The sequence below is a fragment of the Taeniopygia guttata genome, chromosome 1A (genome assembly GCF_048771995.1).
Source record: "Taeniopygia guttata chromosome 1A, bTaeGut7.mat, whole genome shotgun sequence".
Lineage (NCBI taxonomy): Eukaryota > Metazoa > Chordata > Aves > Passeriformes > Estrildidae > Taeniopygia > Taeniopygia guttata.
The window spans coordinates 19,462,941-19,489,374 of NC_133025.1; the positions used below are offsets into that span (position 1 = coordinate 19,462,941).

General features: G+C 41.9%; 2 protein-coding genes across 2 annotated transcripts in view; one reads left to right on the forward strand and one right to left on the reverse strand.

Annotated features, from left to right (window-relative positions):
• Positions 1 to 1,501: 1,501 nt before the first annotated feature.
• Positions 1,502 to 12,653, forward strand: SELENOO (selenoprotein O). Its single transcript, NM_001199783.1, is given in 9 exon segments — positions 1,502 to 1,941; positions 3,038 to 3,241; positions 4,181 to 4,361; positions 7,365 to 7,495; positions 7,862 to 8,142; positions 8,485 to 8,635; positions 10,397 to 10,582; positions 11,627 to 11,783; positions 12,459 to 12,653. Coding segments are annotated over 9 exon segments (1,926 nt in total).
• An 8,993-nt stretch (positions 12,654 to 21,646) lies between these two features.
• TUBGCP6 (tubulin gamma complex component 6) overlaps positions 21,647 to 26,434 on the reverse strand; it is a 40,433-nt gene continuing 35,645 nt past the window's right edge. The window contains exons 41-45 of the mRNA XM_012568975.5: positions 25,954 to 26,148; positions 25,581 to 25,713; positions 25,133 to 25,346; positions 23,873 to 24,072; positions 21,647 to 22,129 (exon numbers count right to left, since the gene is read on the reverse strand). Coding sequence (XP_012424429.5) covers positions 22,038 to 22,129; positions 23,873 to 24,072; positions 25,133 to 25,346; positions 25,581 to 25,713; positions 25,954 to 26,148 — 834 coding nt within the window. The 3' untranslated portion in view covers positions 21,647 to 22,037. The remainder of the gene's footprint in view (positions 22,130 to 23,872; positions 24,073 to 25,132; positions 25,347 to 25,580; positions 25,714 to 25,953; positions 26,149 to 26,434) is intronic.

A 26,434-nucleotide genomic window follows, 5' to 3' on the forward strand; every position in this document is an offset into this window, starting at 1 on the left:
AAGACTGACATTTTTGTAAGCTTTTAAGTATTGGCAGGAGAAGGGTCACTCGTGGGTCTGACTGATGGACAGACTTCAGGGGGGTGCCAAGCACATGCTGTGGAAGTGCACATGGAAGACATCAAACACAGGACAATGTAGCTCCAAAGATACACACCAGAATCAGTTTACTGACTCTTCAGGTGAAAAAACGCAGCAGCTGTGTACATCCTCACACCAGCAGGTCTCGTGTGTCCGTGTGTATGGGAGGACCCCAGGAACAGCTGAAGCAGCTGTCCTGTTCAGCAGCTCCCAGCTGAAGAAGCTGGCTGGGAGTTGTGTAATTATCCCCTCCCTCTCACTTGCCTTGTGCCTGCTGCAGAGTGGAGCTTTCTGTGTTCCAGGGAGGCAACGGCAGCAAAGATGGGGTTGTCCTTACCCTCCGTCTCAGTAGAGAAAAGGCTGGGAGCTGGGCAGGTGTGTGCTCTTTCCCATCACAAGCCCTTGTCCTTTGAGTCCTGACACCTGACCTGCCTCTGGCTTCTCCTTGGTAGCTCCCCGCTGGGGGTGACTGTGCTGGAAAGTGAGCAAACACTTGCTTTTACTTGTTGGGTGTTTTGTCTGTTGATTTGTGTAGTATGATACAGAAAAGCTCTAGTGATGATGGGGGGCAGGGGGAAAGAGGCACACAACTACTTTCACACTTGCCTTATCCAAGATACTTGATATTTGTGTATCATGACTGATGCGTAAGGGAAAGTGGAAAAAAATATCCCAGCGATGTAACATTCTTTCAGTGGTAACATGTCCCTGATTCTGGCTACAGAGATGATTTACAAACTGGACAAAGTAATGAAAAGTGATATTTGATTAGGATGGGCTGGTTATTGTTATTAATGTGATATGTCTCTGCAGCAACTAAGCTGCACATCTGCTTTCTCCAGGGCCAGCGGGAGAGCTGTGTAGACAAGGCTGCTCAGGTTTGTCCAGCTGCAACAGGGTTCTGGGTGTGCATCACCTGCCACCGGGCAGCTCCTCTCCCTCTCCCTGCTGCCATCACCATGTTGTCTCTCTGTCATGGTTACACCCCAGTTCTTTAGAGCTGAGACTCACGACTGAGTTTAGCTGGAAAGTACAAGTCATAGTAATAATTTAGTGCCATCTACTGTCTGCAGGTGGTTTACCTGCTATGTCCAGGATTGAGTGGAGGCATCCACTGGACCCTTCAGAGAAAGTAGGTGTGCGCACCCTGGAGAGGCTGGGTCTTGACCCACGGCTGAGGTAGCTGCTGTTAACTGAAATAACACAGAGCAGGAGCATTCTGAGTAAGTTCTGCTGGCCGGGCTGCGCTGCTCGGCCCGGGGCCAAGCTTTACCCGCGGGGCGGGCCGCGCTCTCACTCTCCGGGCGGGCGGCCCGAAGGGCGGGCCCGGCCGCGGCCCCGCCCCGCCCGGCGCATGGCCCCGGTGCTGCGCAGCGCCCGCCGCTTCCCCGCGCTGCTGCGGGCGGCGTCGGGCCCGGCCATGGCGCAGCCCGGGGGCGGCGGGGGCTGGCTGGGCGCGCTGCGCTTCGACAACCTGGCTCTGCGCTCGCTGCCCGTGGACGCCTCGGAGGAGAGCGGCCCGCGGGCCGTGCCCGGCGCCTGCTTCGCCCGGGTGCGGCCCAGCCCGCTGCAGAGCCCGCGGCTCGTGGCCATGTCGCTGCCGGCGCTGGCGCTGCTGGGCCTGGAGGCGCCGGAGGCCGACCCGGAGGCGGCGGAGGCCGAGGCCGCGCTGTTCTTCAGCGGGAACCGGGTGCTGGCGGGCGCGGAGCCCGCGGCGCACTGCTACTGCGGCCACCAGTTCGGCAGCTTCGCGGGGCAGCTGGGCGACGGCGCCGCCATGTACCTGGGCGAGGTGCTGGGCCCGCGGGGCGAGCGCTGGGAGATCCAGCTCAAGGGCGCGGGCATCACCCCCTTCTCCCGGTAAGGCCCGCGCGGGACGGGCCGGCACAGCCGGCGCGGTTCGGCCCGGGGCGCCGTGCCGGGGGCACGGGACGGACTGGCCGGCCGCAGATCGCACTAGCGAGGGGCTGGTGCCGGGCTGAGGGTCATTCCTGAGGAAAGGTCATCCCTGAAGCCCTCGTGTTTATTTGCTTTTTGTTTAACTTTGGCAGCAGCGAATTTAACGCTTAAATGCCAGATCAGAAGGTCGCAAAATTTTCCGCTGGAAAGCAAGAGTGTAACTGCACCTCAGTGCATTCAGGTGGCACGGTACTTCTGTCCCTGGTTATCCTCCTGGGCGGGTTCCCCCCTTTGAGAGGATCCAGGCCATCCACTTGCATTTCCCATATTTTCTGTTCCAGCCCTACAGTCTTGGTAACACTTTAGTTTCATGTATGTGGTCCTCTGAAGGCTTTCTTCAGATCTATGAGGGTTAAGGAAGTCTCAGTGAAAATCCCAGATAACGGTGGTAGCTTTGTAGATCTGCCCTGGGCAGCTCTCCTGCTTGTCTGCAGTGTTGGAAGTGCCGAGAGTGTGGGCTGAGAACCGCCTGTATCTGTTCCATTTGTTTAGTGTCTGCTAAAAAAGCTAGTTTGTTATCTGTTTAGGTGTTTGGATTTTTTTTAGTGCAGCTGTTGTGCATGCTCATATTTAGGACCCCATTTCTGGATTGCTTATTCAGAAAGATTCAAAATGGCATTTTTCATCATATTTCATTTAACTAAAAGGAAGCCATTGATTTGATATACAGTAAATAGCTATAGCTGTCCAAATATTAAACTTTTTTGAAAGACTATTGCATCAATAAAATAAACATAGTTAGTGATTAGAAGGGATATGTGTACCTGGAAGGTTTATTCTGTTGTGTGTGCTCTTCATTGCAAATTGTTATGTCCACCTAATTGAAATTTAACAGAAGTTTGGAGGTCCAGCCTTTCTTTTCACATCTACCACTACTTTGTTTGTGGGACCATGGACAGAGTGTGCTACTTCTAGGCTTTCATTTCTCTGCTGCTACAGAGGAGACAGGAGTTCCTGCCTATATAGCCTAAAAACTGTCCATGTCTTTTTGGTGCAGACAGGCTGATGGTCGGAAGGTCCTGCGGTCGAGCATCCGGGAGTTCCTGTGCAGCGAGGCCATGTTTCACCTGGGAATACCAACAACACGGGCTGGCACCTGCGTCACATCTGACTCCAAAGTCGTTCGGGACATATTTTATGATGGGAATCCAAAAAATGAAAGGTGTACGGTTGTTCTGAGAATAGCCTCTACATTTATAAGGTAGAAGCCTATTTTGTTGATCAGTTTTGTTTTGTTCTTTTTCCCTTTAAAAATAAGTAATCTTCTAAAGTATATTTCCCTAACAGCACCGTTTGTGTGTTTCTTGTTCTGGAGGCTTGAAACTTCTTTTGCTGGGCTGTAGGAAGCTGCTTTGGTTGCTCAGCAAATGGGATGAGCTGCTGTCTTTGCACTGAGACAGATAAATACTAGGGATGCTGGCCTGCTAGAAAGAGGAAGTAAGTTCTGCGGACTTAGGAGATGAGATTTTTCATGTTTATTCCTCTACAGAATACATGATTTTTTTTAATAGCAGTAGTAGTGGTGAATTATACCTCTATCCTTAATTCCAGTTCTAACGTAGTTCTGTGAAAGTTTGGGTGTACTTACCCTGCCTGAGAAGTGTGTGAGGTTCCTGCTCCAGCAGGAGCTATTAGGCAGCAGAAGCTATTTCAGGAAGTTGCATTGCTTCCTCTAAGGTTACAGAATGTTAGAGGAAGGTGAGGTATGAGGAATATGCGCTTTCATATGTATGTGTATATTAGTGTGCATTCCTGTGTGTTTACATATCTGGAAAATATATCTGGTATGCTTGATGTACAGTCGAGTATTTAAAATAAGTCCAACTTCTACATATTTGCAGGGCAAAAAATTTTCAGTAGAAGGAGTTTTAAGAAACTTTAACGAGCTGGTGTTCAGTACTGGCAGGGTTGGTCCGTTTAGTTACATGTGGGTGTAGGAGCTTCCTTTCACCAAGTCACTGAGCCTTGCCACGTTCAGTGTAGGGATCTTGCACGTCTTTTCCCTCAGTCACCTGAAGAATTGATGTTAAAAGATGATGGTGCTGTTACTGCAACAACAGTAAATATTTTTATTACATGCAATATCAAATTATGTTAATAGTTTCAGATAATTCTCAAACCTGTTTTTATTTTGAAACAGATTTGGCTCTTTTGAAATTTTTAAGCCCCCCGATGAATACACAGGACGCAAGGGTCCCAGCGTTAACCGGAATGACATTCGAATACAGATGCTTGATTATGTGATCAGCACTTTCTACCCTGAAATCCAGGAGGCTTTTTCAGACAACACTGTTCAGAGGAATGCTGCTTTTTTCAAAGAGGTAAGGAAGATCAGATTCTCTTCTTAAATCCATACCAGTCATCTTTAGGAAGTCCATCTGCAAGCACAGATGACTGGGGTCAGGTAATACTTCGTACCATTCTATTGTCTGAACTCTTCTTTGAGGAGAGCACTCTTAGTAGACCCACTTCTTGATGAAAGCAGTGTTGATATTGATCTAAGCAGTGAAAACAGTGTAACCTTCCCAATGGTAAATCACGATTTCCCTGCTTTGGGAGAGCTTCTAAAGGCTTGTCTCTATTTTCAGGACTATCTTAGACTGTGAGAGGGGGTTCTGGCTCTGACTGTCAGATGATGAGTTGGTGGTGCTGAGACATCACCTGCAAGGCATCATTTTGTAAAATACTGAGATGCTGAGTCTCATTTTCCAAATTACAAACAGGAATGTTGTCTGCAAATCAGTTTAACTTCAGACTTTAGAACTGAAATGTTTCAAGGCAGTTGAGCATTTTTATAACTAGCTAGTAAACAGAGTAATTAAAAAATACCAGTGTCTAATACTTCACTAGTCTATCTGAAAGCTATTGTGGTGCTTTGAAATCTGAAATGATCTGGTATGGACTCAGGGAATGGCTGCAGCATGATGCACTTCCGTAACAGACCAGTAAGAGGTCAGAAGCCAGACTTGATGGCTGACATTCTGTGGTTTGGTTTCTTGCCCTTTTTTTTTTCTTTACCACAACCTGTGCATACTTGCATTAATTCTTCAAGGCAGGCTGTGGCTTGGTTCACCACTGTGTTCCAAAGAGGTTAACTCTGCTGGAAAAGTCCTTTGTGTGTGAACAGTTTGGGTTGATGAGGAGAGCTGTAGCTTGTCACTCTGTTGTGTCCAGCTCTGTAGCTGATGGCATGTTTGCTCCCTGATGGCAGAAAAGGCACAGGACTTGGGGATCTTTGTGGATGTGTGTGTGTGTGCCCGGTCCTGCCTGTTTTTGCTTTTGGCTGCTTTTCCTGGCCCAGTTGCTACTGGATTCCTTCTCCTTCCCCCCACCCCTATTCCTGGCATCCTTTTCTTGTTTCCCCAGATCCATTTTTCTTTGTTGTACTCCTCATGCCACTGCCTGTCCACACTCCATGTTTGTGCTATCATTGCCTCCTTATGTTTTCTCTCATCCTTAGTGGAGACTTTTTAGACTTTTCTCTGTTTGAAAATCATTCCAGTCCGTTTTTTCTTGAACAAATACATCCATTTGCAGGGAACTGCTGTTACTTCAACTCTATCTTGTTTTATTGTTCTTTCTGCACTCTGGAGGAAATTAAGAAAAAAGTACAGGTGACTGCATTTCACAGCGCTGTCTAGAACGCAGACATCATTATCTGTACTTCTCAAATAATTTGTAGCTGTTGTTTGAATTTAAATGAGTATGTCCTTCAGCTGACAGTCTTATTTATATATACACCATACTTTCCTTCTAGTTTGGCTAGCTGTAGAAAATGGTTGATAAAAAGTAATAAGGTCAAAGAAGATACAGGGCTTTCTCTTTATTATCAAGATACCCATCTTTGAGTGGCACCCAAAGTTGTTTTTGGGCACTCTCATCAGGGGGATTACTTTTCACCAGAACCCTGGTGGTGTGTGATGCATCCTTACAAGGACTGTCTTACCACTGGAGTGCTTTAATCTCAGCCCTGGGCCAGGACTTTTTCATTTTTAAATTTTACATTTTCCTGGCACAGAGCCATTGTGCAGGGTGTGCCTCTCTTACTGGGTCATGGTCTAGGTAATCAGTTCTGGACACATGTAGCGGGCTGCTGCCTTCCAGCTGCCCCATGAATCAGCGTTCAGGAAAAATGTGTAAGGTACCTACCATGAGAATATTGGAAAAATTAGCAGTGTGGGATCTCAAGGTAGACCAAAAGATTGTGTTCCATGCATTATTTGTGTAATTTTTCTTCTTTACTTGACTGCATATGTATTTAAAAAAAAAAAAAGGTAGGAAAATTCTGGATTGGAACACAAAACAATTAAACAATTAATTAAACAATTCGTAGATTGCTTTTTGAACCTTAATTAGATACAGTTACACTGCAGCATGAAGCAAGTAGTTGTTTTGAATTTCTGTGCATTGTTAGCTATTTGGGAAGAAAAATTATTTTATCTATAAAAATAATTTGATTTTAAAGTTTTAGTGAATAGCTATGCAGAATTTTTACTTATGGCAATTTAGTAAAGTATTTGCAACTAATTTGATTTGAAAACCATGTTAGCTTCCTGATTTTTAGTGTTGTAGTTGACAGGTGGATTAATGTATTTAAATAACTAGGACTGCTTTAAAATATTATACTATTTATTTGAAGGATGGGGCACATGCAGTAATTTTAGTCAAGTTAATAAAAATAGTTCTTATTTAAGCCGTGGAAAATTACTGGTGAAACATGCATTTGGTGAAGAATTGCATTAAAATAAAATCATCATTCTTGCAATATTTTTATTTAATCTTGTAGCCTTATTTCCACTCTCAAAACATGGAGAGAAACGCTTATCAGTGCTAAAACCTGTTTGCATGGAATAGTTTTTTTGTGTCAGCCCTTTACCCTCCCTGTAAATCACCCCTACATACGAGGTAAACCAAAAGGCTACACTTGCTTAGGTGGTTTCCTGCCTGTAGTTACTCTTTAAAATTAATAATAGGCAAAAGAATATATTTGTATAATGACTAGACTAGTATGCAAGTCTGATGTCAAACAGTTTACTTTGTTTCAGTGTCCCGTTTCCAGTGCATTTGAAAGCTGTTCAATTGACTGGCAAGTCAAGCATGGAAGGAGAGAAGTGGATGCAAATGGAAATGGGAGGCAGGGAAACAGAGGAGTTAATGACAGGAGGAGAGAGGCAAAGTATCCTTAAGATGTTTGTGTGTATGACATAGTGCCAGAATCTGCTTCTGTTGGACCTGTGGAAACATCAGTTCAGACTAGGAAATACGTGAATGTATTGGAAATACATTGTTGTGACGGCAAACGAACAAAACATCCTTTCTTTCAGATAACCAAGCGGACGGCGAGGTTGGTTGCGGAGTGGCAGTGTGTGGGGTTTTGCCATGGCGTGCTGAATACAGACAACATGAGTATTGTTGGGCTGACCATTGACTATGGCCCCTTTGGGTTTATGGACAGGTCAGTGTGGCATCATTGTTTGGAATGTGCATATGTTCTTGCTATGTAGGACAATCCTGGCGTTCATGGTTGCTTTAATATTTTGACTCTAAAGTAGACTTCTGAATTATCTTCATGGCAAAGGAGATCAAGGTAGTTCTAGTTGTCCTGTAATTCTTCTTGTCGATGTACTTTAAACTGTATTCACAACATCTCTAGCTGTTAGACTGTTCTTGTAGCCTTTGGCTTTGGAAAAAGAATCAAGGAACGTGTCCTTTCAAATGTTTTAGTTCCTAGAGCAGACTAAAATAATAAAAGTACTGCTTCTCACAATATTGGTATTTAGATACTGAGATAGAAGAATGCTAACTATTTCTTCTCTTGTAGGTATGACCCTGAGCATGTTTGCAATGGTTCTGATAATACAGGGCGCTATGCTTACAACAAACAGCCAGAGATTTGCAAGTGGAACCTGGGGAAACTTGCTGAAGCTTTAGTTCCAGAGCTGCCCTTGGAAATAAGCCAACCCATCCTGGAAGAGGAATATGATGCAGAATTTGAGAAACACTATTTGCAGAAGATGAGAAAGAAACTAGGCCTAATCCAGCTGGAATTAGAAGAAGACAGTAAGCTGGTGTCTGAACTGCTTGAAACCATGCATCTCACAGGTTGGTGAACAGCACAGAAGGTGCTTATTTAATAGCCTATCAGAATCTATTGTCAAATCAAAATACAATTTATATCCAGACCTTAAAAGAAAATAGCTTGTGCAACTACATTATTATCTGGAAGAACAAAAGGCTGAAGATAATTACCTTATTGTGAACTGTGAAGTAGTTGTTGCCTTATGCAGGGCCCCGTCTCACATTTGCACTCTTACTGAGAGAACACTTTATTTGCCTCTTTAGAATGGTGACCTGTACTGCTGTGGGAGGAGACAGGAAGGAGGTATGGGAACTGCTTTCCTGTTGATTTTCTAGTTGCATTACTCATAAAATTAATTTTTTCAGCTGGAGACTTCACAAATATTTTTTACTTGCTGAGTTCATTCTCAGTAGACATTGATCATTCAAAATTTGAAGATTTCTTAGAAGAGCTTACAAGTCAGTGTGCTTCTGTGGAAGAACTGAAAGTTGTTTTTAAACCACAGATGGATCCAAGGTACTACTCTGCTTAAATGCTTTTCGTGTTTGCTTTTAGTTTCCTTGTGACCATAATGAATTCTGCATGGTATGTAATATTTCACTAATTTTAAGATTGGAAATGTCACTGTTAAGCAGATGCACCATGATATACAACAGTGACTTTCAGCAGTTGGCTCTTGAGTTAAAGTTGGTCTTGGTCTTTTTTTTTTTTAATTTCATTCCCTGTCTCTGCTGACTTGAGCAATAGGAGTACCAAATAATGAAGTGATATGGAAGTATTTTACAGAAGAAATGGGTTTGAACTACAATGCTACTGTGTTCTGCTGTCAGCAAAAAGCCACTTTCAATTGCCAAAGTTCTGGCCTAAGGATAGATCTTTGGACTAGTAGACTGCACCACTTTAGGTGGTAGAGTCCATGCCCCATTTGTTCTGCAGTCCAGCTGCTCTGAGCATGGAAAAAAATGACTCATGTTCAACTGCTGCAGTGACTACAGCAGTTTTTCACTTTTTGGAGATAGGGGAAAAATTAAAGGTATTTTGAATATACTTCTCTTCCTCCCCACCCTCTTGTTTAGTAAGTGCTACCATGAAAGTAATGAACCCACCAAATTTTTCAGCTCTTGCTGTGTGTTGATAGCACAATACAGAGATAGCTTGTGTGGCAGAGATGGGACAGTATGTTTTAAACACTGCATTCAGGACTAGAGAGACCTGAAAAGTAGCTATAAGTCATCATGATAGGGATGTGACATTTTGGAGGGGAATAATACTGTATTAAAGTGAGTGCATTTTTTAATCCCAGCACTTGGATATCATAGATCTAGGCATATCAGATGTGTACATCAGATCTGGATAGTACTTTATATAAATCCAGAAATCAGAGCACCTGGCTTATCTCTGCTGACTGAAAAGTAGGAAAATATAACTTGATATAATGAATTGTTTGTTTTGAAGCCAGGAGAAATGTTTCTTTTGTCCTTTGCTTAAAACAGCATTTACAGAGGAAATAAAAACACTTCATATTTTGATATGCTGCAACTGTTTGGGTTTTTATTTTACTTTATGCTATGCTGTAGTTATTAATTCAGGAAAAATAAAAGCTAGCATGATACTGGAAAATAAGGTGGAGCTATTGTACAGCACCAGCTAACACAGTGAAATATGAAAAAATGCAATCTTAGTCAAACTTGCAGCAAATTAGTCTGGATATTGTTTAGAATTTATTATCAGAAAGTAGTTCTCAATCTGTGATTTAGACTGGCTAACTAAAAAAATCAAACACAGTGTTGTCTCATGTGACTTAATTGAAGTATTTTTCCCCATATCATTTAGGGTTTTATTAGTACTGGCAAAAATAGTAGGTGTTAAAGAAATTTCAAAAACCCCAAACAACATAACCTATGACTGCTATATTATCTTTATATCTAAATAAGATCAATTTTTTTTAAGCTAATTCCTTTCAAAGTTCAAAGGGTGTTTTGATGAGAATTGTGCAACTAAATTAGTAATTTTCAAAATCTACTTAATATACCACAAAAATCTTTATATACCACAGGAATGTTAATTAAACACACTGTAGAAGTAGGAAGAAACAGTGAAATTAGGATCATTTATAATAAAAGTTGTTTTATTAATTATGAATTTCTGTTACTTAACCTCTCTAGTGAAATCTCAGTTTGTTGTGAATGTTTTTGTATCTACTTTGATGGCAGAGAGATGGTTCTTGACGAGCAGCTCAACTTTAGTATCTAATACGTTTGTTCTTTTTGTTCCCAGACAACTGTCAATGATGCTGATGTTGGCTCAGTCTAATCCTCAGCTGTTTGCATTAATTGGAACAAAAGCTAATATCAATAAAGAACTGGAGCGCATTGAACAGTTCTCTAAACTGCAGCAGTTAACAGCAGATGATGTACTTAGCAGAAATAAAAGACACTGGAAGGAATGGCTGGAGAAATACAGGTAAGGTTTCTCAGTATTGGTAGCACTAATATATTTCTGCATTTTGAGAACGATGTGCATGTCTTAAAAAAGACACCCTGTCTCAAATATAGATTAGGAGGGTGGGGAGGGCATGCAACTCAAGAATATTATCTACTGCCCATGATCAGTGTCTCTCTTGCTGTGAAAATTCAAGGGCATCTTTTTGCTTCCTTTACTAAATTGTGAGGTAGTGTGAAGATGTAGAAATCACCTAGCATCAAACTAGTATGAAGAGTGCTTCACCAGTGTTGATGTTGATTCTGATTTAGACTAATTCCAGTTGTGAACTTTTGCTCAGTAACTACAACTGACTGACCTCTAACCATTCTATCCTTTGAATTTTTTTTTTCCAAAAGAAAAATCTATATGTTAATACAGAATCAAAGAGTAAAAACAGAAATCATAGCCAGGAAAAACGAATGTCCAGACTGTTCTAAAACCTAAAAACTTAAGTGTTAGCGGGAGATTTTTTTTGTAAAGAAAACCCCTGAATAGAGCATTAATTTTTTGTACTGTGTGGATTAGGGCAGATCTTTCCTCACCTGGGTGCCTGTGATCTTGTTCTTCAGCAGGGCTGAGAGCTTTAGCAAGTATTGCTGATAGAAAGTACCTCAAACTGCCTCAACTCTATTGCATCCTCGTGCCTTTACCAGAACAGCAAAAGCTTTAACCAATAAACAGTACAGAAATATTTGAAAGACAAGACCTGAATGTGTCAGTCATTGCAGAGCAGTGTAGAACAGACCATATCCTGTGTCTCGATCTGACTTTGGAGAACAGAAAAGCTGTGCTGTGCCACTTCCTCAAGCTCTATCAGGACCTGCTGACTGTCCCTAGTACTGCTTTTAAACTAAGTGGTGGTTTATATTCTGTTGCCATTCTGCATTTTATAAGCAGAGAGGATTATAGATGATATAGTAGTTTTTAAGAACTGAAAATCAATTATCTCAAAACACGAAAATGTGTCAACTTCTACATGGGATTCTTGGTAAAAACCAATTGTTGTAACGTGCTTTATTTCAGAGTCCGTTTGCAGAAAGAAATAGAAAGTGTTGGTAATGCTGATACCTGGAACACTGAGCGTGTCAAGGTCATGAATTCAAACAATCCAAAATATATCTTGAGAAATTATATTGCCCAGAATGCCATAGAAGCAGCTGAAAATGGGGATTTCTCAGAGGTATGCTATTATTGCTCTCTCCCTCTCTAGGCTTGTGTGGATGTGTAGTGGTGCTGTCAATGACTGACATTATATCAAGCAAAATTTATCTGGAATCTTGGACAGTAAGGGAATTGGGAATTCACTGTTCTGGAGATCTCTGTTGTTTTTATTGTAACTGTAATTTTAATGACTGCAGTACAAATAATGGAATCAAAACTCTGAATCTGAACTTCATCAGTTCTTGTAGGCTGACCTCAGGACAAGACACTTACAGTGCTTTTACTGTCTTGAGAATGGCTTGGAAGGCAGTTGAGGATTAATTTATACTTGTTCCTTTCTGGAAAATGTTATCTTTTAAAATTTACAGCTTTCACCTGTGGACTTCAGCATGTAGAACATTACATACAGAATATGGGAAAATTAATCTATTTTGAGAAATTAGATAAGAATTTGTATTTAATATTTGCATTTCAAGTGTCTTGAGCCTGAGTCCCATAAAGATACAAACTCAGCCAGGTACAGTTTTACAGTTTGCATCTTATGTATATTATTAATCTCTCTAATATTTGGCTTGTGTGAAGTTCATGTATTAAATTCAATATACTTGCTCATTATTTGGCATGAGGTTCTTCTCCATATCATTTTGCCTCCACTTTCTAAATTCTTAACAACCATGCTGTGTTTTTGCACTAGGTAAGAAATGTACTGAAACTTTTAGAACATCCATATCAAGAAGCAGAAGGTTTCCAGGAGGTAAAGGAAGATGTAGAAGAGGAGGGAGCAACTGCTACAGCAGCTGTTTGTTCTCAAGAGACCAGAAGCAAACAATCATATTGCAGCAAACCTCCGCTGTGGGCTTCGGAGCTCTGCGTTACGTGATCTTCTTAACTGCCTTGTTTTGTGTTCTGCTGTGAACTGAAGACTCTGGTCCTCCTTCAGCAGTGAAGAATTCAGCAAGGCAAACATCGAAGTGCTGTTAAGTTATTGAAACAACACTACATCTGGATGCATCTGCAGCAGTCTTCAGCTGTGCTTAATTTGAAGTAATTGTGGATCATTGGAACAAACCAGTGACAATCACATACACATCAGTAATCTAAATGTTTAAAAAACCAAAGTCTTTCCTTTATCCTCACTACGTTGCAAGTAAAAAGCAGTATTTTATGTTGAGGCAGGCTGAACTTCAGTCATCCAAATGGAGTTGTTGTTACGTGAAGACAAAAACATCAAGTCAGGAATCTGATCTGTTTTTGTCTGATGTCTTAACTAATAGTACTTCTAATATTTACTTACTGCTTTCTCTATGCAGAAACTTTTAGTCTTCTTTAATGGAGGAACGAACAGATTCATTGTTGCTTGTTTGAAGCTATGTTTCATTTAATTAAGTAGTTCATTTCTTGTGAACCTTCAGATTGGTATTTAATCATTATCTATTTTCTGAGAATGTGTGTGCCAGCTAGAATTTGGGGGGAGCAATTTAACTTTTTTAAGAGCAGAATTAAGAGAGATTACATTTGCACTTGAAAACTTGGTGGTGAAGTTTATTCAGGTTCAGTATGTTTGCACACAACACCCATAAATATTCACTAAACTCAGGAGTGCAGTTTGTAACCCAATTGCCTTGGGCAAGATCCGTTAGCCAAATTAGCTTGAGCCTTAAACTACCCCAGCACTCCAATCCAGGTTTGTTGTGGATTTATTTCTGTGCTCCTAATAGAGTCTGCCTGTTTGGGAAGTGTGCAGGTCAGGTACCTGCTCATCACACCGGTCAGTGGGGTTCTTCCATTCCTTCTCTACTCTTTTGCCATTTAGTTTGTTTCCATGGTCTGTGAAAATCTTCAATCTGGAAGTTGGTCATTTAGGAATGTGATATCTGAGCTTGGATAAAAGTTGATGGAGGATGTGGGAAGAGAAGAGGAGCTGACTTGCTTGCAAGTTACTTAAAATGTTTCAGAAGAGGTTTCAGGGGAAGGTTGGTTGCCATTACTGTCACATCATCAAAAGAAAGTTGTTCTGTAGGTAGTTGTTACTTAGCTTTCTGAGTTTCTTTTTGAAGAAACTGTATTACTAGTTCAGACATCTGAAAGTGTCCTGAAAGTTCAGACACCTGAAAGCAAAGGCTTCTGTTTCCAAAGAGGCCACTGTCTCACACTGTGATTTACGTGTCCTCAAGGAAATTCTTCTGCTACCCCCATGCAAACTTGTTATCAGCTCGGGTTGAATTGTGGTTTTTGAAGTCTTCCTCACTATGAGCTGTCAGCAAACACGGAGAACAGTTGGACTGTTGCTTATCCATCTGTACTAACAGTCAGTTTTTCCTCCTCACTGTCACAGGACATAGGGCATGCTTTGAATGTAAGCATTCGCTCTGTCTTGGAGCTGGAAGAGCTGATTTGTGATAAACTGTGATCTCTGACAAGCACAGCACTTTCTGCGCGATTTGGAGTCCTTAAAGAAAAGGACAAACTAGGTGTGTTCTACCTAGCCCATGGAAGAATGGCGTAGTTGAAAGGTTAAGCTTTCATTGAAGATTATCCTTCCTTTATATTTGTGTTACTGGAACCAAACCATTTGATAGAAACTTTAGCAGAAAGTCAGTGCTGGGTAAACAGGACTGCATCAAGGGAGGGAAAATGTGTCTGCAGTTTGAAATACACTTGAGACATCCACTTGCAGAACCTGTGGTCTCACAGTGTTTGTAGGGCTCCCCTGGGACTGTCAGGGCAGCACAAGTATGAGGTGGGGGCAGCTCCTGTCTGGGACTTATCCTTCGATGTTCGGATTTCTTGCAGTCAGCTTCCTGCTCAGGGCCACAGGACCCTGAGAGCAAACATCGGCTGTTTTCCCTGGGAAAGAAAACTCACCAGTCCAGGTTCCTGCTGTCAGTTTGTAGGGCTCCCCTGGGACTGTCAGGGCAGCACAAGTGTGAGCAATGAGCTCCACAAGGGAGCAATGGAGCGGGGAGAAGTTGCTCCAAACTTACCATCATTACTGTGCTGATTCTGTTTCTCAGTTTATATCTTTTCTTTTGGACACACAGGGGAACAGAGTTTTAGAGGAGTTCTATTCAAGCTTTTTCTTTCCCAAAATGGTGTAAAAAGTAATGATTCTTAATCATACCTAAAGGATCAAGTCTTCTCAACAGCATTCTGATAATAATTTGGGGGGGTTGAGTAGGTCTCTATTAATAGTCGTATTGAGAAGGAGAATAATATTCTAACTGTGTGTTTGTGTGTTTGGACATATAAGAATTTGGATTAACTACCAAATTATTGTGCACCTATATTGCCAAAATCATAGAAGGAAATACTTTGGAATAATTTTCAAGTAATGATCCTTAAAAGGGAAAATGAATATTACAGTGAGAAATGCAAATGCAGTGGTATTTGCTGCTACATATTCTATTCTTTACATGTCAATCAAATGCAAGCGGTCTGGCAGGGTTGGAATGATTAATGCAGCCCCTTGGTGTGCCAGTCAGTAAATTTGTATGTATGATAGATGTTCACCAACAGGTAGAAACTGGGAAGGCTTTCACATGTTCCAGCTGCACTGACATCCAACTGCTCAGTTACTCAGGGCATGCAATAATATCAGTGCTTTGTGTTTGAAGAAGCATGATGATCCAGAGCCAAGAGGAATGCTTGTGCTCTTCCAGCACTCTCATTTCAGCAGGTGGGTCGTAGTCTGATGACAGTGAGTTTCTTCTGTTCTTGTTCCTGGAGCAATGTGGAAGCAGGAGGTTGAGCAGCAGCACAATTAGGCCAAATTTTGGCCAGATTAGAATGTTATCACTTAGCTCAGTTCTTCAGAGAGAAGGGAGTGGAGCTTCTAGCATTTGGGAATCTAAATACTTGAATCATAATTTGCTTGTTGATTTTTACTGCTTGTATTTGCAATAGGTTCTGAAAATAATATTTATTACTGGTCAAATATTCTGCTTATATAAAAGCCATGGAATTGTGCTCAAAATGAAGTGGTAACTCTTCTTATCAAAACCTTTCTGTGGAAATAAGTGATTAGACTTAGCCTGTGGCTATACCATATATCCTAAAGTACACTCATATAAAATCAAGAGGTACCCAGATTACAAAACTGAAATGAGAACCTATTGGAGACTGGATATTCTCACATGATAGTGGGACTCCTTTCATGACTTGGTAAGATTTCACCGTAACTCTGCTTCATGAGCTTGTAAATCTACAGTTGCAGAATGTTTTCAGGTCAACTCTTATTTTGGAATGTTGTGGGGGTTGTTTGGGTTTTTTTTTTTTTTGTTGTTTTTTGTGGGTTGGGTTTGGGTTTTTTTTTCCACGTAAGTTCTACAGATCTGATTATTAAAATTGATAAAAATTGCAATTTTAATATTTTTGTTAATGCCTGTTTCCTGAAAGTTTTTCTGTTAACCATACTGATCGCAGATGTGAATCCAACAGGAGGGTTTTGCAATGGTGTCACATCCAGTGTATCATCCCACAGTCTGAATTCTAAACAGTGCTGCCACTACCTTGCTAACATAGTTACATCTTGTCATTCAGCCTTTTGCTTCCTGTGTTGACAATGGGAGGTTTTTAGTGTGCAGTGACAGTTCTCAGTTCCTCTCACCTGTATACAAGTGGGCTGTGATAAAGCTCCAGACAGACATGAGTACAGACTGTACCATTTTTGTTCGTGCAATTCATGCAGCAAACGCCTAATTAACAGGGGAGCAGAAAATCAGGGGGAGAAGTCAGGTTTTCTAAGTGTGCAAAATCTCTTTGTACTCCCTAGATAAAAAACATATACCCAAGGCTTGATATAAACTTTGATAGTATGTTTAATTAACACTGCCTATATAGCCATAAAACAAACCATGAATCCATTGTCTAGACTTCAAGGTGTTTCTGTTCATGGCTTGTTGCAGAAACGATAGAATTGCAGCTCTGTGAATCATCAAAATCATGAATGAAGACTCACTTGAAGCAAAAAAATACTTTTTTGAAATGTGATTGTAAGTTTAAATGTTGCAAGACCCACTCTCATGGAGCAGGGAGAGCATTTTTGATGTGGCTCTGAGAATTCCCCTAAAACCACAGCTTCCATACAGTATCCATACAGCAGCAGATACCCAGCCCAGCACTTGGCCTGAAGTTATTCTCTGAGTGGATATGCAAATTCACAAGGTTGATGTTGGGTACATTATGGTGCTACTTTTTGTGCCCAGATCCATCAGAATAAGCAAATGAGAATGCCCTATAGGCAATTCCTCTTGAAACTGTTCTGTAGGAATCATGTAAATACATTTTTGGGTTCTCAGAGGTGACTTTTCTTGGGCAAATACACAGGTCTTCAGGAGAGATTCTCAAACATCTAAGATGTAAACTCCTTTATTTAAAACATTCCTGTAGGCTCCCTGTGTAAAAGAAAAATAGGGAAATGGAAAAAAATAGCTCCTTTCCAGGCAGTGAGTCACCTGATACTAGCATAGATGTCTAAATAGAACATGTAACTCGTGCCTCAGAAGTGTCTTTTTCTCTCCATGAACTATAAAAAGAGTCTAAACAACTGGCTCAGATGTAAATGTCTGCAGTGTAGATGATCAAAGCAAGGTGAGGTATATCCACCACTGGAGCATGGGAAGGTGCAGACAGGCTCAGGGTCTGGAGCACACACCACCAGCTCATGGCTAGTTTCTCGTTGTGCCTGTTCTGGTGTAGCTAATGCTCCAGCCTTCATGAGTCCTTCCTCTACCCTTCCCACAGTGAGTTGCTGACAAATAGTCAAAATGGTCTTAGGAAGTCAATCAACTCTGTGCCAAGTACTTAAAAGTGGAAAATACTTAGAAAAATTTAGTGGTTTATTAAGAAGTTATATACCTAGAAAGAAACAATTCTGCAATTTTTTCCTAAAACTTCCTAGTTGGAATGTCCATAGTCTAAATCTTATTTGGCAGACTAACTTAAAAATACTTGAACATTTGAAGGAAGATTAAATGAGCAATGAATGACAAACACCCAGCAAATAATTTAGAATCAGATAAATTTTTTTTTTTTTTTTTTTTTTTTTACCTCTAAATACTATTATATTGCTTTGTTACAGATTTTGTTCGTTTGGGTGGTTTGTTTGTTTTTTTTTATTTGTATTCAACACTTTAGAAAATAAGGAAATTTGCAAATAATTGCAAATAAATGGCTGGAGTTATGTAGGAGGAGAAACTGATGGGAGCTCCAACCCTGTAGCTATGCTATTCATTTGCCATGACAGAAGCACATGAAGGCATCCTCTGACACCCAGTGATTGAACCCAGCACTCCCTGACACTGAGAAACTGCCCTAATTTCAAACATGCTCCAGGATGGCTTTCACTGCACGTCTGTGTTTGCATCTTAGCTTGGACTGTGATTTTGATGCCTCTTTTCACCACTGCCCACCACTGGGATTGGGCACGGAGCCGCCTTGGACCAGAGCAGATCAGCCCCTCGGATGAAGCCAGAACAAAGCTGTGCCCCAGCTCCAGGGAGCAGCCAGACCTTGCCACCAGAGCAGTCCCAGTCCAGGGGACACCCCTGGGGCAAGGCCAGTGTGGACACAGGGCCCCAGTGCCCACGCCATGGATCTGCTCCTGTTGTGCTACAGGACTTGCTCTGCACAGGTTCTCTCCCTCTCTTGTGCAGTTTCCTGCTTCAGGTCAGAAAACACCCACTGGGGCAGAGAGTGTGCTCAGAGCCCAAACAGATGTGCTGACGGGAGGTGAGAATCTGTCTTTTGCTCAAGCAACTCGGGAGGCTCTAGTGATAATGCTGTAGTTCCCTTCAGTTGCAGGAAATAATTTGCTATGATGCAACAAGGCTGTGTATCTATTTTGTGGTTTCCACCCAATCCCTGCAAGTGACAGAAACCTCATCCTACCCTGCAGTTATAGCAGTTTTAATTGCCAAACATGCCAACAGCAGATTCTGCAATTCCTGGGCAAAAGCTGTTGCTTCTATTTGCATGTGATTTCAGACAATATTCCAGTCACGAACGCTATGGTCGGACTGAAGATATCTTTCTTCTTCCTCCCACAACTGTAAAATCACAGTAAGAATCCACAATCTTCATGTGAGCTTTTATACAGAGGACTCAGCTGCTGCCTGAGGATTCATGTGCTGCAGATATCTGCCCATACCCTCTGCCCAAAGAACTGTAATCATCTCAAGTACCTTCAAAGCTTTGCTTCTGCTAGCAAATGAACACAAGCTGTGTCACTTCCTAATATTCTACAGCGGCCTCTCCCTCCCCACAGATTTCCTAGAGCATGGTTCTAATCACTGACACTGCTCCTCCAACCCTTTTGGTGACTTAAGATGCTCTTTGTATTCATTCATTGGCTCCTCCATGAAGACATGAATTAAAAAGTTCGTCTTTCTGTAGAGACTTCACAAGTCCCTCTCACAAGGTTCAGATTTTAAATTATTTTTTCATTTAGAACTCTCAAGCCTCCATTACCTCAGTTCTTGGAAAAACACTGTGAAATGTGGTCCCTGACTCAGAAAGTAGCTTACAATTCCCTTGCGGGAAAACCGTTTAAGGATGGCAAATTATAGCAGAGCCAAAGAAGCGGGGGAATGCAGAATAAATTACAAAAGCGTTCAGACGGGCATGGCACGGAACGGCACAGCGGGGCGGGCGCGTAGCCACACTTGTAGCTGTTCTTGGTGCTGAAGGAGGCGACGCTCCGCGGCAGGGCAGGGCAGGGCAGGGCAGGGCAGGGCAGGGCACGGTACGGCACGGCAGGGCACGGCATGGCACGGCGCGGCTCCACGTGAATCCCCAGCTGGTCGCGGGCCGCGGCTCCGGGCCCGCCCGCCGCCGTCGGCACCGCCCTCCCCGGCACAGCCGCTCCGCCCGGGGCGCGGTGCCGGCGAACGCCGCGGGATTCCCGAGCCGAGGAAGCCGGTAAAGGCTGAGGCTGTGGGAAGCGGGAGCGAGGGGGACAAAGAGGGGGTCACCGGCGCGGGCCGGGACTGTGTGATGCGGTCTCCCCCAGGGTGCGGAGCTTCCATCCCCATCCCGCCTGCCGCGGGCGGCGGAGTCGCGTCCCCCGCCACAGGATCGATGACACAGGATAAGATTCCCGACGCTCTTTGTCCCGTCCCCGGGTTTGGCTCGCAGCTCGGATCCCGGGTGGCGGAGTTCCCCTTTATCTCCCGACACCAGGCAGGTTTCGGCAGCGCCGAGCCAGGGCCGTCCCGGAGGCTGAGGGACACAGCCGGGAGCGCTCGCCGGAAGGCTGTGGAAGTTTGCCGCGCTCCTAAAGGCTCTGCCCACCACACGAGCACTGCACGGGGATGCCCCGGGCCGGCAGCGCCCGGACCGGCCCCGCGGAGCCGCGGGAGCGCAGCCCCGGCGGGGCCGCAGCGCCCGCCCGGGAGCGCCGCTCACCGCGGGGAGAAGGTTCCACCTCCAGGGCGCTGCCCGCAACTGCAGCCGCGGCGCCGGCAGCGCCGGCTCGGCACAGGGCGGGCTCCGAACCCCAGGGGCAGCACGGCCGGCTCGTCAGGCCCCTGACATCAACCAGATCTTTTCCATCGTCCCTTCTCACCTAGTCTGAACTACTTTCCTTAAAAGGAACAACATTTTTCTTTGCTTCGCTCAGGGCTGTCTCACTTACTTAGAACATCATTGCTGGAAGGAGGAATTCCAAGAATGCTTAAATATGTCCAGCCAGTGCTTCCATGATCATCTTTGTTGTGTGTTACTGCTTGTGTTTGGGTTAAAGGTCTGCCCCAGGCAAACCACGGGACTCAGACAATGTTCAATGGGTCTTTCTACAGGAATAGTGTAGGGCTAAGCAATAAGGTTCCAAATATCAGATACTGCTCCCAAAGACACTGGGTGGGAATTCCGTCCAGTGGCTTCAGGACAAGACATAACTCTGCACCAGAAGCCAGGCCTGGGTGCACATACACACCCAGTCTTGTAAATTCCTGAAAAACAAGTCAGGTAAACAAACAGGTCTCTGCCTCACTAGGCAACAAAACAGCTCAAGTCTGCAAGCCACTTGCTCTTGCAATCCCCTTTTCTGCAGAACAAAAGGCAGAGAGTTAATAAAATACAGCACAGATAAAGAAACAGCATAGAAGATGTATGTTACAACTGTGCATTACCATGTCTTGACACTGACTAGAGTCAGAGCAAAAACATTCAGGTCAGCTTCACAGCTGGTATATTCTGTCTCTAATACTTATTTCTTGTTCAGAAAAAATTCATAAACTATTTTTACATCTTAAAATAATCTTATTCAATAGTCCATAGTAACATGCTAGTCAGGCCTGTAGCTTCAAATAACTGTCCCATAATCAGACAATGAGCTCCTCATGAATATATCCACCTTTTAACCAACCATGCCTTCATGATCTCAAAACCAAAGTACTTCAATGCTGACTGCCTCTCTATAATGTTCTCATAAAATGACATTGAAAGTTCAATTGTCTCTTCTCACAATATAAGCTAAAAAAACGAAGTGGGAAAAGGAAAATTACGCAAATATGATCCTTTTGTTGAAAGCAGTACTTGGAATATATTGGGAATTACAGCTTTATTTTGCCTTATTGATGCTGAATTTCTCTTTTAGGTGTTTTAAATAATCACTACAAAATAAGATGCATAGTTTAAATTAAACGTAAGAAACTAAGTTTGGCACAAGTGTTCCAACAATCACCAAGTGCTTGAATAGTCAAATATTGTATCTCCTAAAAGACCACCTTGGCACATCATGTCCTCTTCCACTGTGACTAGCAGTCTTAAAGAAAGTAGTTACATTTAGATTAACAATTAATATCAGTTCAAAAATAAACCACATCAAATAACAGGTACTAGTATCTGTGGGAACATTTGTAACTCATACCCATCTCTCGACAGTTTTAGAAAGTATCTGTTAATTTATTTCACATACATGTATTTACACTGAAGGAAATTCACACCACTGAAAATACATTTACACATTCACAGATATACAGTTGTGCACTCTCTCCTGTGCAAAGACCAGCCACTCATCTCTGCTATCCCTGCAATAATGACAGTATCAATATTTAGCAGATCAAACAACTGGCAGGTTTAGTGGATTTTAAGCATCATCATGCTCTGTATATGGTGGTTATACTCTTGAAGCTTTCAGACAGCAGATTATTTCTCTTCATTTTATGAAGAAAAATGCCTCCTGCATGGCATTTGCATAAGCTTCTATAAATCATAAGCATATACATATAGTTTCTGTTTTACTGTGTTATCAGTGATCCTTACTCTATAGAGTTCAGTTATCCTTGTAGTAGTTATTAAAGTTAATTCGCAGCAGGAAGTCCTCCAAATGTGGTTGGTATCCTCTATTTACAAGCTTTGTTACCACTGGAAGAAAAACCAAAAAAGAAAGTAAGCTTCAACTAAGATTAATATTGTAAATTCATCCTTGACAGCATCTCTGCTTTTTAATTAAAAAAAAAAAAAAGCATAATGCAGAAATCTGAGAACAAATGTATATTTTAACGTAAGAGAAGTCCAGTATTTCCTTCTGAAATGATAAAATATTTCAAATAAATGCAAAAGAAAGACTACGTGTCAGTTCTAAGTGAAAGTGCATTATTCTAACAAAGCATTTCCTTATTCACTTCACAGAAACAAAGAAATCATAGAATCTTTCACAATAAAGATGGTGTGTTCCTATCACAATTTCAACTGACCAGGAAGCACGTTTAGGTCCTCAGGAGACCTCTGTGAAAGAAGCAGCTCTGCCGAAGTTTTCTTGAGCAAAGTCCATTGTGAGAGAGAAAACCAAACAGAAATTCCTAGGACAAACCCCTCACACTCTATGAACAAACACTGACTGCTCTAAACATTCTAAATTACAAAGGAAAAAAGCCAAAAGACGCTCCCTAAGCTCACAAACATCCCATGCACCAATATAAAGGAGATTAGCAAGCAGCAGCAGCATGCAAGGAAGAAGGGGAGGTGTATCATTAGAAGTTAGGGACCGAGCCAAAGCCATTGAAGTCCAGACAACTTTATATTGGCTTTCAATGGATTCTGGATCAACCCATTGTGGAATGAGAGCATTTTACAATACATGGTGACTGAGGTACAAGTGGAGATGAACAAACACGTATTTGTTTTGTAGTGCTTAATAAAGAGGGTGTAAAAAACTGGGTCACTCATCAGATTTCCTTACGGAATGGTCTATTAATCTCTGTCCATGAAGCAACCATAGATCTCGTAGTATGGGCTTAGGTGACTCCCACAGGTGTTCTGACTTCCTGTAGAATTTGGAAGCAGCCATTCTAACTCATCCTGAAATATCTGTTTTTGGTCCTTTGATACCATTTTTGGACACCCTTAAAGAATAAAAAGGGCAGCTCATTTCCTGAAGTATATAGTCTGAATAGATCCAAGAAAAGCAGTTGCACCTCCTTCAGGAATTCAAGCTTTTCTAAGAAAAAGGAACCCAGATCCCACAAACCACTTTTATACTAGATGAAGGATAAGTAATATACTAAAACACAATCAAGATCTGAAAGACAAATGGAAGGTAACTATTTCAGCACATTTCAGCACTGTCAGCCTAAGCTGACAGTGAGATGAAATTTTATCATGGTAAAGGAAAGAACATTTGGCTAATGACCCATGTAGTTGAAAAACTTGCCTGGAGCATGTGCTGGGAGGCTCTCTGAGTTTTAGTCCAACATGGGAATCAGAATTTCCAAATCTCATATCAGTGGGAAAGCTCAACTATTGCATATGTATTTAAAATTACTTCTGAGTGGTATCTAACTATCTGTCATTGCTGCCAATAAAAAGTTTCAGAACTCAATTCCAGAGGAAAGAAAAAATGTATGCACACAAGTACAGCTAAATACCAAATGCTTATTTTGTAAATCATCAAAAACTTACAGTCAGTTTTGAAATATCTGTTAGATTTCTTGTGTGGACATCTTAACTGCAGATCTTGACAAACCACAACAATGCAGTTTTCATTTGAGAACTGTATTTCCAACACTCCCTAAGTATACAAATCTTCCTACTTTTACATTATGCTACCAAAATATTCCAGTTTCCAGTTGAACTTTTATTCTATCTAGAATTTATGCAATTTCTTACCTTTGAATAAGAAATGGGAGTAATACTTGAAGGTATTGTACGACTGCTGCATCAGACCAAAATTGGGATGAACAGCCATTTGCTTCCCTGCATCGAAGCTCCATGACTGAGAGATGAGCTGGCTGCGGAACTTCAGAATAAGGCTGAAGATGCTATGTATGATGTTCATCACAGGGGCTGCCTTCTCTGTCAGCAGACCCCTAACAAAACAAAAACAACTTCAGACATTAGTTGATGTAATATAGTGGCTGTAAGACAAATACAAAGGAGTGACAATCCTTTAGGTTAAAGACAATTGCTTAAAAAATCCCCAAGAACTGCAGCCAACAAAATTTAAACAAAGTGCCAAAGTACTTGCACTTCCAAGAAACTTGTATTTGCCTTAGGGTATCTGATTTCTAGAATGACACCTGCCTTTGCAAAAGAGATGACATTTAACAACAACATGCTCTTGAGTTTTCTTAAACTTTAATCTCCTCTCATCCTACCACCTGCTTTCCCAACAGCAGCTCTAGGCAAGTCTTTCCTGATTAACACTCGAAAAGAGAGACATGAAAGGAAAGACTTCTCTTGTTTATAATTTCTGTTCCTTATCATCTCCTTCCATCTCAACTTCATCATTTCAGTGTACACTCCTCAAGAAGAAATCAAATAACTCTAGCTCCTTTCCGTCACACCACCCCTCTGCCTCACATAGAGTAACACTAAGGGGCTAAAAGCTTGTGATTCCTAAAAGACAGGTGTCTCTTGCACTGCTTATGTACCTAGACAAATCTTTTTGTCCTTTCCAAGTCTAGCCCTGGTCACTGCACATGTATTAAAAGCACATACATTGTACAGAGATGCATTTTACATCCTTTAGCAAGGCTTACTGTGCACACTACTCATGATGAATGAAACAGCAGTAATTTACAAAGGATGGAGTAAAAGAAAAAGAACTGTGGAATGTGTGCCCTCAGTTTAGGGCTCTTAGTTTAGAGCTGAACTGAGCAGACTGAAAGCTTGCAGAGGCATAGCATGAACAGGAGTGGGAGGTAACTCAAGGAGTCCAGGGAAATGAAAATGATGGACAGCTGAGAAAAAGTGTCAAAGTATAGCTCTTGTAAGATGCCATGAAGTTTGTTTCTTACATAAGAACACTTCCATACATAAAGACTACTTAATGTGTCACGTAAAACTCAATTTTGCACAAATACATTAGGCTAGGACTGACCACTCCCTTAACATGTATTTGAAGTAAAAATAAGTATGGTAGCTTGCCTGAAGATTGCTTTGTTGAGGTATTCAGCATGTGTTCTGTGAATTTCTTCTAGGTTGCCCACAGAAGACAGTTTGTTTCCAAATTCACACCATGTAACGTGAAGAATCTGATTAGCAATGTAACCTTGAATTACTTTCACAAAATGCTGCATCTCATGTTTATACAGCTGGAGCTGTCGAAACTGAACAGAATTTGATGCACGACTCACTAAAGCTGAAAATAAGAGCAGAAATATATTATCAGCCATAGAGACCATCTAAAATCAGAATTTTTTAAGGAATGAGGATTTTTATTAGTACAGTCTAATCCTGTTTAAAATGCCTTCAGCACCCTCTGCTAGACAATTGCTTATATACAGTCATGTCAAACTTCAAAAGTTACAATTTAAAAAAAAATTTTCCTTGGTATTTTAAACAGGATGTTCTCTCGTTCACTAGTCACACTTACCAGTGCGCTTTAAGTGAAACCAAACATCTTTGAGAGTCCACACCATGTGCTTCAGCTGAAGCAAAAAGGAGAAAATCTTGTTGTATTTATTCATGCAGCTCTCAGTAATGACAATGTTCAGAGGCCAGTCAACCTAGAAGAAATAACAGTGTTGATCATACTACATTTTCTGTTAGAAATTATTATTTAAAATACAAGTATTTCAACAATTAGTATGTATTTTAATAATGTAATGCAATGGTCAGGGTAAGTAAATCCTGTAGTTTCCATTACACATTATTTTACTCCATTCTTACTAACATATTCACTTTACCATTGTGCATAAGAACCATGGCATAAATGTAGTATTCTACCTTGCTCCACGCCTTCTTACCTTGTACCTGAGCTCTAAGCAACTCAGAGCATCTGGTGCATTGGGCTTGAACATTTCTGGGAGATACTTGAGGGCAAAAGAAAGATTGGAAGCAAGCTGGGTGTCACCATGAAGACTGTACTGTAGCGCTTTGTTTAGGATAGAATTAAGAACCAGTGGATTCAGCAATTCACCAGGTGTTTGTCCTGATCCAAGCTAGGGATAAACAAAGAAAATCCTAATTATACCATATTAATAAAAAGTCTTGGCTCTTCAACACAAGTGAATTAAAACACAATGGTAAAGTGGTGACTACCCTGCGTTGATTTACTTCTGCCATAGGGATGCATAAGGGAACAACATAAGAAGCAACTTCTGAACTATTTTCTGTTCACAGCACAAAGACTAATCTCATACCTACACTGATTTATTTTTGTATGTCTGCTGTGGTTCAGGAGCTGCTACAAGTTCCTCCTCCAGGGAATAGCATCTTTAGAAAGCC